Source organism: Barbatula barbatula, assembly GCF_947034865.1.
Source record: "Barbatula barbatula genome assembly, chromosome: 15".
Lineage (NCBI taxonomy): Eukaryota > Metazoa > Chordata > Actinopteri > Cypriniformes > Nemacheilidae > Barbatula > Barbatula barbatula.
Genome location: NC_136778.1, coordinates 22,236,801 through 22,248,570, shown reverse-complemented (window position 1 = coordinate 22,248,570; position 11,770 = coordinate 22,236,801). Strand labels below are relative to the sequence as shown.

The 11,770-nt window shown below is 41.1% G+C and overlaps 2 protein-coding genes across 4 annotated transcripts; both read right to left on the bottom strand.

Moving 5' to 3' along the window:
* Positions 1-665: 665 nt before the first annotated feature.
* On the bottom strand, positions 666-2,116 carry lyrm2 (LYR motif containing 2). The gene is made up of 3 exons (XM_079474051.1): positions 1,992-2,116; positions 1,201-1,341; positions 666-982 (listed from the first exon to the last, which is right to left on the bottom strand). Exons 1-3 carry the CDS (start codon positions 2,034-2,036, stop codon positions 902-904), a joined length of 267 nt encoding a protein of 88 aa, XP_079330177.1. The 5' UTR covers positions 2,037-2,116; the 3' UTR covers positions 666-901.
* Positions 2,117-2,809: 693 nt separating this feature from the next.
* lats1 (large tumor suppressor kinase 1) lies at positions 2,810-11,426 on the bottom strand. Of its 3 annotated transcripts, none has more exons than XM_079474349.1 (8): positions 11,178-11,426; positions 10,308-10,670; positions 8,254-8,401; positions 6,715-8,078; positions 5,706-6,288; positions 5,258-5,440; positions 4,929-5,035; positions 2,810-4,507 (listed from the first exon to the last, which is right to left on the bottom strand). In XM_079474349.1, exons 2-8 carry the CDS (start codon positions 10,602-10,604, stop codon positions 4,007-4,009), a joined length of 3,183 nt encoding a protein of 1,060 aa, XP_079330475.1. In that variant the 5' UTR covers positions 10,605-10,670; positions 11,178-11,426; the 3' UTR covers positions 2,810-4,006. The 3 variants fall into 3 exon arrangements, with proteins under 3 accessions (XP_079330475.1, XP_079330477.1, XP_079330476.1); XM_079474351.1 differs by having other exon boundaries at positions 11,174-11,401; XM_079474350.1 differs by having other exon boundaries at positions 11,169-11,365.
* Between the last annotated feature and the right edge of the window lie 344 nt (positions 11,427-11,770).

Genomic DNA, 11,770 nt, shown 5'->3' with positions numbered 1-11,770 from the left:
CTGTGTTTTATTTATCATACATCTTCCCTCATCAGGCTGTGGTGAGGGTCCTACACGCACAGTAATGTTCTTTTGTAAAGTGTGTTTATAAAAACAACTTGCTGTAAATAACATAATTTAACTAAAGGCCTCGTCCTGTTTTAAATTTATTGTCCGGGAAACCGTCCCACTGAGATAAATTCATTTTCTTCAGCAGGTGTAAAACATCTTTACATGAAGAAACATCATATATAGTGAAAAGCGTTATGAATGCTAATCTAATATACACACATAGATTGAAATGTACGGTGTGATAATACATTTATCTGAAAGCTAAATAATGATGTTTTTTATTGTTCTTTAAGTGACCAATAAATCATCAGCGCTAACATATACAGTTTATACTTTCTTAACATACATTTATGAATCAGTTTGTTCGTTTCTTTCCTATAAACCTTTCACGTAAGACGTCTCATGGTGGAGGACTTTTGTTCTGGCAGGAGTTTACCGGACGTTATAAATGTTCATGGTCAGTCCATCTTTCTTCAGCTTTTAATAATAAACCTTGAAAACATCTGACATTCTTTATCCTGTTTGGTATTTTTTAAGAATCTGTTCTTTGGTCTGTGTGGATTATTTCTGTGTTTTCAGTGTAAGGTTTGCTTGATAATAACTAACTGAAGAACTCATGACAGAGGTTTATTTATTGTTAAATCAGCTGCACATCAGTTATGAAAACTCACGAGGATATGTGACGTATATTTGGCAAATTGAGAAGATAAATATTCATGCATTTTAAATATGTCAATATTTACAATAAAACGCTTTTGACGTTATAATGTACATCTATTGATGAAAGGCAAATATATCCACTCAGTCCGTTGTTAAAAACAGAAGAGACAGACGGTCTTGATGTACGGTTTCAGCATCCAGCCAAAGCCAAAGATTTTCTTAAATCCTCCAGATGATTGTTTGCTTGTGTGATCATCATACGGACGACATCCTGCAGAATACAAATGTATTTAAATAGCACTTATTCAAAGCAGCTCAACAAGAAATCACAGAACAAAATGATCAAATATACAGCATACGTGCAGAATATAATACATGGCATTATGGCACAATTATTTTATCCTCAAAGAAACGAGTCATTAAACATAACAGGTCTCACACCAGACAGTGATGAACTCTTTAAAGTGTCAAATTGAAAGACAGGTTGACCTGATCTGTCTCGCTCTTGTTTCTCTTGAACTCTTCTCTGGCCCAGTCTCTCAGATATCTGCGGTCGGACTCATTCGGTACTTTGCAGATGGTCCGAAGCAAATCTCTGTACATTCCTAAAACTCTCTGCCTCTGTAAAAACTGACCACGACAACACATGCAACAGTTCTTAACTTTACTTACCAACATCCATGTGCAAAATGTCAATATATTTCATAGACTGTATTCATTTATTTATGTAGTGATGTAAATCAAATATTTTGATTGAGCAACATTTTTTTATATGTAATAATAAATGAATAATATGCTCATAGTTCATTGCATGCATGCATCCTATTAATACATGAATAATTGACAGATCATTATTTAAAAAAGATAATGCAAATATATATTTATTGTGAGTTTGTATGTAACCTTCATGATCTGTGAACTTGTGTTCCAGCTTCTATAAACGATCATTATAACACGGCACGAGCGTAGAACAGTTACGCTTTCACATTGACTCAGTGCCGTCAGTTTGATATATTTGTGATCTAATAAATATAACGATGATATATAAGTCATTCATGTCCTTGCACTGTTTCCTTCGGTTAAGGGAGTTTAATCAATTTTAACCAGCCGCAGAAACTGCGGTCTTGCGCATGCGTAAAAAGACAAACAACAATAGTGCAGACAGACATGCGAAACGTGTGAATATATAATTTGTTCATCGTGTGAATGATCAGATTCTGATGTGACATGTGTAAATCTGTTAGATTCGTCCGTGTAATAAAGTAAAACAGAAAATGTACCTGTTTGAGAGTGAGAGCGGCCATTGGTAACCTAGAGACGGCCATGTTGCGGAGCTAGTTGATCCGAAGGTGACTTCTCATTGGTCAGAAGTGGTGGCGTCACAAAAGCGACGCAGGAAAAGTTCACAATAAAAGTCCTTCATTATGGTTATTTATGTTAATGATCATTAATTACATGCTATGCAGCATTAAAGCGAGAATTATTCCAGTGCAACCCCCTGAAAGGATGAAGGTGATTTGGTGTAATTCGCATTAAATGTAAATAGTTATGGATGTTCATTCAAACAGTTAAGATGTCGCACATTGATTATAACATTTGTAATAAACATTTAAATATTTGTGAATCCCTTGCAGTAGTTTTATCAAAGATTTTATCAGAGTTCTCTTAAAACCCTTGGGTCCAATCACATAATACAATTCTACTAATTAAAAGTCATTTTGTTGAACTAATGAAGTCCTATTGTTGTTCTGTCATTGTAACTAAACTACATTTAAATTGAAATGTAAATTTGCAATAAAGTTAAGCATGAAACTGGTCTTCCCTATTCTATACATAAAAGCTGATCAGTGTTGAGTGAGCCTCAACACTTTTACGCTAGGATGGATTGAATTTGAGCTTTTGTTAGTGTAATGTGTAAATAATTGAGAGCCTTTATAGATTCGTTTATATATTTTGTTGTGGGATCAGTGCTTCAGATTTGATTTATTATTGTATTAAAAAGTTCAGCTTTATTATTTTTAGTATCTAGAAAACAAGTTTTCACGTGTAAAAGCTGAATAGCACACTTGTCAAACAAAAGCAGACATGAAGACTGAAATAAGACATGTTTTGTGCTTTTATTTATCACCACGCCACTCCTTCCACATTCAAGACAAATTTACTACTCAAAATAGCTATAGCTGCACTTTTTTGGGCATAAAACCACCAGATTAATCCAAGAAATAGTGTTCAATACATTCAGAGCTGCGCAAGAGAAATATAAAAACATATGACTGAAAAAAGGTCAATGATCCAAACACAGTTGTGTAGTGTTTCTTGCAAATGAACGAAAGGCTTTGGTAGTGACAGTGAAGAGAAACCAGTGCAGGGCTTCTCCAATGTGTTTCTCAGACATCTGGAGTCAAACCCATTTAAACGTCATATACTGATAATGAGTTTATACATGTTGGTCATTATTTTTACAGTACAGTAGAGAGAATAAGAAACCGTTATTACCCCAGTTAACTTCCTAACCATTTAAGCAAATTTACACTGCATAATTTATATATATATACAATCTATGTGTGTATAAATAGAAAAATAACAGAGAGGAGCAAGAATTAACAATGTTTTCTCTTGAGATATAAATCACTGGTGAGTTGTGCAGTCTACATGGATGACGCCCTTCATAGTGTCAGTGAGAGAGAGAGATGAAACCTGTGCAGTCTGTCGATGGGCAAATCAACACAATCATAAATACAGATATCATCTGATCAACTAGTTTTTACAAAGTCTTTCAATAAGTTAAAACAAAAAGTGTAAAAATACAGAGTTCCACTGCATTAGATTCTCAGCTGTCTAAAGGCACCAGACATGTGAATCTTGAACACAACAAATAAATACAGCACAAAGTGTCTAGACAGACTCGAGCATTCACACCAGCCGAGAGGAAAATGAGAGAACATTTAAAAACCATTTCTCATGAAGACATGTCCGGCTCTCATCTCACCCCAAAGTCAAGAGAGACTAAATGCTTAACAATATGACGTCTATCTCATTATTATATGTTGCATCTCGTGTTCTCAATGGTGAAACTCATTAGATTCTCATTACTAATACAGAAGATTTAACTGTATGACTTATGGCAAAACAAATCAATTTGTAAATATTACACTTTTATATTACCGATCATTTGAATCTGCTTACAAAACAGTAAAACAATTACAAAAGAGCCATGACAGTAAAATGAGAAAAATTGTTATATTTTGGGGGGAAAATTTGACCCAGACATGTTCTCAAGCGTTTCACATTCACACTACACATACACCATATCCCGCTCCTGCTCCGCCCCCAGCCCTTTACAAGAGTTGACAGGCTCGTCGTCCTCCGTACCGTATCCCTCACTTTCGATGGGTTTGGGACAGCTGTACGGATGGCCGTTATCATCAAAGAATCGGCGGAAGGTGAACTCGTAGAAGGCGTGCTCCGGGTGCTTGCCGTTCTTGAACCAGCGGTTGAGCGTGTCGTTGTGATTGCTGTCGGCGTCGTCGCTCCATAGTTTGTCAGGGTCCACGGGGTCGAAGTTGGAGGTGTCGGTGCAGTGAGTGATTTTGGGGATGTAAGGTGCGTGGTGTTGCTGCCTGAGGTCCGAGGAGAAGTCGATGGTCTTGAAGAAGGGCTGGGCTTTGATCTCGTCGGCTCTGTTTTTCCCGAGCCGGTCCTCTGGGCCACGGCAGAGCTTGAGGATGAGATCGGTAGCCTCCGGACTCAGCTTGGCTTGCGGGGGGATGTGTAGCATCGTCTGCCAGTTGATCACCTGTGAGCGATACGAATGTTTACTATGAAGACAAACACATTATAATGTTGTATGTCAATGGATATATTATGATAAGCAGCTGTTTTTCTTGATGCCTCGGGTCAGGCTAGTCCTAGATTTTTTCCTGCTTTGCCAACAGCTTCACTAATCCCTCAAAACATTATACATTTACGTAACATAGTTTCACATCTACATTTTAAAATTAGAAATAAAAATATTACCAAAAGCAACTCAAAGTAAATACATAGATTTGTCATTAAACCAAACACGTAGCATTTTTGATAGGACAGTGGAGAGAAAGACAGGAAGCCACTGCATGAGAGAGGAGCACGTGGCAGGACTCGAACTCAGCATCAAACATATCGGCGCACTCTCCACCAACATCACATGATATGACAAACACATTTCCACACAGTCTCACCTTCATCTGGGTCTCAAGAGGAGTCGTTGCCAGAAAAGGAGGCTGACCGACCAACATCTCATAGAGGATAACACCCACACTCCACCAATCACACAGCTGTGTGTAACCTAAGCCAATAGAAATGTGTTTCAGCACAAATCATATCCTCAGCACAATTATACACACTCTGAACAAACAGTTACAACCATTTTACACTAGATTTACACTGGCAGACAACAATATTTATGGTCAGACGAGCTCTCAAAATGATAAAAAAAAGAAGAGTAATATGAGCATGCGAATTAGTCACATGCTGAATGACAATAAAGTAAATGTTAAAGAGCGTTTACCCGTGCGCAGCAGAACCTCAGGTGCGATGTAATTTGGTGTTCCCACGAGTGAATGTGCCAGACAGCGCTGATGTTGTCGAGCTGCTCTGCGCTCCAGCGGCTTCAGTCGATCTCCACAGCGGCAGCTAGCGGGATCCTCCCATTCCTTACTGAAGTCCATACTGTCCTGACGCACGTGATCACCTGACGACAAACACACACGCTTAAATATATGGACCAAAAATATTTATATATAATTATTATAGGTCTTAATCAACATTATATTAAGCACCTCTAATTATCTAATTGCAATCATATATCCAAATATAACTGTATAAATACAAATTTCTCGTATTGTTTAAAAGAAGTACTTATGTTTATGTCTTATAAGTATTTATTTAAAAACACAAAGTTAATCGATCTGACAGCACTAAAAATCGTATTCTTTTCAGGTTGTCGATTGGCTCACCACTCTGGTAGTATTTAGAGTCGTGTGTCCAGCGGAACCCCGTGCACAGACCAAAGTCCGTCAGCTTGATGTGTCCGTCCTGATCTATCAGAATGTTGTCTGGTTTGATGTCTCTGTGGATGAAACCCATTTTGTGGACACTTTCCACAGCACATGTTAGTTCTGCGATGTAAAACCGGGCCAAGTCCTCTTGAAATATGCCCATCCTGATCAGCAGACTCATCATGTCGCCACCGGGGATGTAGTCCATGACAAAATACAAATTATCTTTATCCTGGAAAGAGTAGTACAAGCGGACGACCCACTCATTGTCTGCCTCGGCGAGAATATCTCTCTCTGCTTTCACGTGGGCCACCTGGTTCCTCAACAGCACATCTTTTTTACGGAGGGTCTTCATGGCGTACAGCGCTCCTGTGTCCACTTTCCGCGCCAAGCACACCTCGCCGAACGCTCCGATTCCCAGAGTCTTGATCTTCTCGAACATGGATTTGTCCATTTTGGCACGCTTGAGGCGGATGTAGTTGGACTCTTTTTGGCACAGCATCATGCGCATCTGCTCCTGCGCATCGCCCGACAGCCCCACCTGAACATGACACACCATTTGAACACAATACATACTGTACATACTTACAAAATGCACAAACAAACAGGTGAACTCAAATGATTTCTGATAGCACACAGGGACTGGTCACACATTGCATATTGAAAACACTGGCAGGCAACATCCAGCAAAGCATGCAACGTGTACGAGTTTCCTACATTGACACTTCAAGCGCCCAACTGAAAGAGTCTTACTTTACCACACCCGAGTGAAGAACACTCCAGAAGAAACCTTAGAAAAGTATGAAAACCAGCTGATCAGACAGAAAAGAGAGAACATCCATAAACTGAAAGATAGAGAAGAAGAAGAGGACAAAGGGAAAGGACAGAAAAACAGCTGCAGTCAATAGAAATGATAGTGCAGAGCACAGGAGTAAAGAGAGAACGTTACATGAGAAGTCACACTCACCCGTTGCATCTCGCTCTCCAGCTGTTTCTTCCTTCTGTTCCTCTGCTTGTGATTCTTCAATATGTTCTCCACATGCTGCTCCATGAAGAACTTAAAGGCCTGCACAGAGTACACGGGAAGCCGGCTTTCCCCCTTACGGTCCTCATCCCGTTTATTACGCCGCACGGGTACGGGAGACGTGGTGATTTGTTTCTTCTCACGTTCCTCAGAGCTCTCTGTGCGTTCGATGGAGCAGGTGCTGTCAGCGTCGTTTTCCGGCCCGTCCTCTTCTTTGCTGCTGGGTTTGGAAGCGGGGTTAGAGTCATACCCTGGTGGAGGCGGCTGCTGGAGCAGGTATTTAGGGTAAGGCGGAGGTGGGCCTTGGTAACTCGGGACTTCGGGTGCAGTCACTGGTTCTTGATAGACGTTGAGCGGAGGGGCCGGCTGCTGCACCCAGGGCGGGTGCGTTGGGGCCACAGCGGTGTGCAGCTCTGGTTTCTGCACGCGCATGCTCTTTACCGGCTGCAGGATGGGAGCTTGCGTAATGGTGGTGACAGTGGTGGCAACGGTAGTGGCGGATGGCTGAGAGCTGGGACACTGCCGGCCACTGGACTGGCCGTTGGTGAAGGAGTTTGAGCGTCCTGGGACGCTGTGTGGCCACGACGGAGGAACTTCCTGTTTACCGTTGTGGCCAGGGGACATCTGAGGCTGCTGCATGGGCTGTCTGACCTGGGGCATCACTCCAAGGTTGTACATATCAAGGTTGTGACTGTTCCGGTTAGGGACCAGCATGCTCTGTGGAAGGTTGGAACTGTTTGAGGGTGCGGCTGCGCTGGACTGCACCTGCTGAGCCGTGGGACTCTGTCTGTTTGACTGGTGCATGGGATACGGAGGAGGGGGCGGCTGTCGGCTGCTGCTACTTATGCCTGCGTACTCGCTCTGTACAGTGCCATTCTGCGGCCAGGATGGGGGGAAAGTGAATTTACTGCCCCCGGAGTTCTGCATGATGATGGGCTGCCGACCCACCGGCACTGGACTGAGGCCTCGCTGAGCCTGGGACGGAGGGTTAATGTAGCTGTCCGGCCAGGGTCCCTGAGGCACGGGGGAGATACGGGGAACTAGATAATCGAGGTTCCCAGAACCGCGCTTGTGTTGGGAGTTATTGGAGTCCCACGAGGAGGGAGGAGGGGTGATGCTACGCACTTGGCGGGAGAGATTTTGAGGGTAGTTTGCGGGTCGTGTGAGGTCACCCTGAGGTCCTGGGCTACTCGGGCGGTATATTATGCCGTCAGTTAGCAGAGCGCTGTGCCGCTGTGGGGCAAGAGATTCCTTAGAGCCTTTCCAGCTCGGCCGTCGCAACACCGGCTGCTGAACTTGAGATGGACCTAGTTAGGACACATTCATATGTGAATAACAACTAGAGAATTCAGAATTGGTTATTTGCAATCTAAACACCAATAGAAGACGAATAGAGTTTGACTCGTCCCGCTGTAACATTAAATGATGCTGCAGATTGTCTTGAATTGTTCAGAGTAAATAAATGTCTGTAATGATATCTACCTGCTTGTTTTAAAGCCGAGTTTACCGGACGCATGGCAGCGGCAGGGATCTGCTCCCTCAAAGGCACCTGGAAGTTTTTACTGATGTAGTCCACAGCCGCCTCCACGCTGCGACTGTCCGTCTGTTTCAGAGCATGAACCACCAACTCCTGAAAACAAACAACACACATGAGGACGTGACATTCACATCGAGACTGAGAAGCGTTTACTTTCTACAAAGCATCTTACTACACTTGATTTATAAAAAGACACATTTATATACAAGCTTGTCAAATTTGTATTGGAATAACTTTATACTTTTCTTTATAAGAGTCCCATGTTAATATGGTGTCTCGTGATAATTACCATGATCAATTATAATATAATAACACTATTTGTTTAGTACCCGTGTGTTGATACAATAGTATTTAATAAATACTGATTATTTTTACAAAGGCCTCTTTTTAGAAACTTTTAAAGGTCCAGTGTGTGAAATTGTATGTACTAGTGTATGGCATCTAGTGGTGATGCTGTGAATTGCAACCAACGCCTCACTCCACCCCTCCCTTTCGAAAGCACTACGGTGGCTGACACAGGAATAAGAGGATGCGGTGTATGTAGATAGAAATAGCTCATTCTAAGATGATGAAAACATAACGCTTTATTTTGCAAGATCTTTAAACACCTCTCAACACACTTATGTACATTGAACTGCATTTCTGTCAATAGATCCTCTTAAAAATGACACTCTTTCATATCATGAAATCAAGTCAAATAAGAAATCTTGTTCAGTTTAGTTATCGAACTTCATTATTTATTATTATTTATTTGTTTCTTGTGTTTGGCCCAACTCAAATTGTCCAGAATAGATCAAATTCTTTAGATATTCTTAAATTCTTGCTAGTTGCATGTCTTGTATATCACTGCGAGCTGTTTTTCTGCTTACATAAATCGAGATCGTGCAGTCAGGATGTACCGTACATAAAAACGGGACAAACAAAATAATCGGGTTCTGATGTGTCGTGAGATATTCTTGCGCTCAGAAGCCTGTATAACGCATTATGTCTGAATACATAATACAGGCTTCTGAGTACAAGAATATGTATAAAAGCATGCAACATACAATTTAAAAAATACTCAACATAACTAGAACAGTTCAGCTGCCTTCAAAGCGTTAAATACCAGGCCAAGTTACCAAACCAGAACCCAAAAAACATTATAAGTGGTATGAAAGCTGAGAGGGAAGAGACACATTCCTGAACACTGTTGATCACAGTAACACTGCCATAAACACATGACATCTCCTGCAATGATGTACGCGGTTTGTGTTAGCTGTTCAGTACTCCACGTCCCTAACTGTTCTTATAGGAATACAATCACCTACACCTGCATACATTATTTTCATTTACAAACTAAAATTAAATATGGATATACATGACTGAACGAAATGCAAATGCTCTATAAATTATATTATGTATTAGTCAGGACGAGCAGTTTTACACAATTCTTCCGAAAGAATGTTGACATGCAGAAATGCTTTTTCTCTACTTTAAAGCAAAATGATGGGCAGAAGTTCTCCTCTGACGTGAAAAAAAACGAAACTAGATAATGAAATCTGCCATCAAACATTTTCACAAGTTATTATTTTGCAGCCCAAAATGAATAAAGACACTAGCTTCTCTAATAAATTATAATAAATGATTATTATTATAAGTAATGTACTACAGACTTTCTAGACGATGACATCATCGTCATATACAATATTTACTACGCTGCCCAAAGTGAACACAAGCTCAAAGTGTAGCGTGGACCACAACGTGAGGTTAAAAATGCAATAAACATCAAATAAATTGTGTACGTTTTCCACTCCAATCACTGCAACACACCCACAGTTGAGCATTCGAGTTATGACATTCAGAGCTCTTTATTTTTCCCGGAACTTGTCTGGCGACATACCATACCTTCATTTCTCAAATAACAAAATTATAAAGTGACAGCAGAGCACATTCTTAGCACAAACGAAGGATCGGACACGTCAGAGTTAACCCGCTCAGCATTTTCAGCGATTCGACAAACCTCATCAAAACCTGCATCTTGAAGCTCCTGCAGCATGCGCTTGTTGATGGCGAACGGCATCAGCGATTCGCGGATCTCCTGCAGGGCTCTGTGATGGGGGTTCTTGGGGTTGGTACTGCGCCCCTGTTGTCGGGGATCGTCCAGGGAACCCTTCCCGGCGTCCGACGGCCGGGAGAGGTTCCGCAGGCTCTCCCGGATCTCCTGCAGCATCTGTTGACTGTTCCCATTGCAGTTGCTTGCAGGAAATGTCTTGGGTCGCATCTGTCTGTATCCCTCGGGTTTCTCTGCCCTCTTCATGTAAAACTCATGCGTTGAGTGCCAAGGCAGTGAAGATGTGAAGAACGGTCAGGATCTGAAGCCGTGCTGAAGCCCCCCACCCCAGAACCATGTTTACAGATAGATAGATAGATAGATAGATAGATAGATAGATAGATAGATAGATAGATAGATAGATAGATAGATAGATAGATAGATAGATAGATAGATAGATAGATAGATAGATAGATAGATATTAGTAATAGTGATAGTTCAGCATCATAAACAAAACAGTTAAATATAAGTCCATGTTAAAAGCTCCCTCACGTTAGACCTCATACATGACTGTACAGGACAAAGCACATAACAACAGACTGGGATGTCCACAGCTAGTTACACACCGCTAGGCTAGCATTACATCAAGTAGGACGTTTGGTAAAACTACAAATGTCAAAAACCATTATATGAAATGAAATATCATGTTTAAACTCTCGAGTCGAATTTAAAGTTGATAATTGACGTATGAAACGCTGTAGCAGGTGACTGAGGCCTAAAGATGAGGCGATATGTTAGCCGTACTAAACTCGGCACGAGCCGCGAGTTCACGTCACTTACCGTTTAATTCGGGTGAATCATGGCGTTTGTACATGTATGTGTCGGATCATGAGGCTGTGCTGTATGCTGTGCTGTATGCTGTGTGCTGTGCTGTTGGTCACAGGTGAACTTATTCGGCTTCTCTGCGGTATTTACTGTCGTCTCGAGTTTAACATCGCCTGTCATGCGCGTCACAAGAGCCCGGATGTGGCAACCCTGCCGCCCCTCCCCCTCGCGGGTGGCCCGGATGTGGACCAGCTTCCGTCCCTCATAAAAGCTTTTCTGGCTTGTAAAGTTATTTACACAATTACGCGAGTAAAGATTATTATTAACAAAATTACAGTATTTCTAAAGAATACATATATTTTTAATATTTCATGTACGGTTACATTTTTATATTTCGAATGGTAATGTTCCTTGTGGCATTAGTAAAAAGAAATAGTTTTATTTACAAAATGGTAGAAATAGCTAGTAGCCTGTTTATTTATATCTATGGGTGTTTCCGAATAAAATTCCTCCATTTAGATATATAAGGGAGAGCCCAATTCGTTTTTTTATTCTACACGTGCTAATAAGAACAGCTACAATATGAAAGAATTGTATAATAAAAGCAT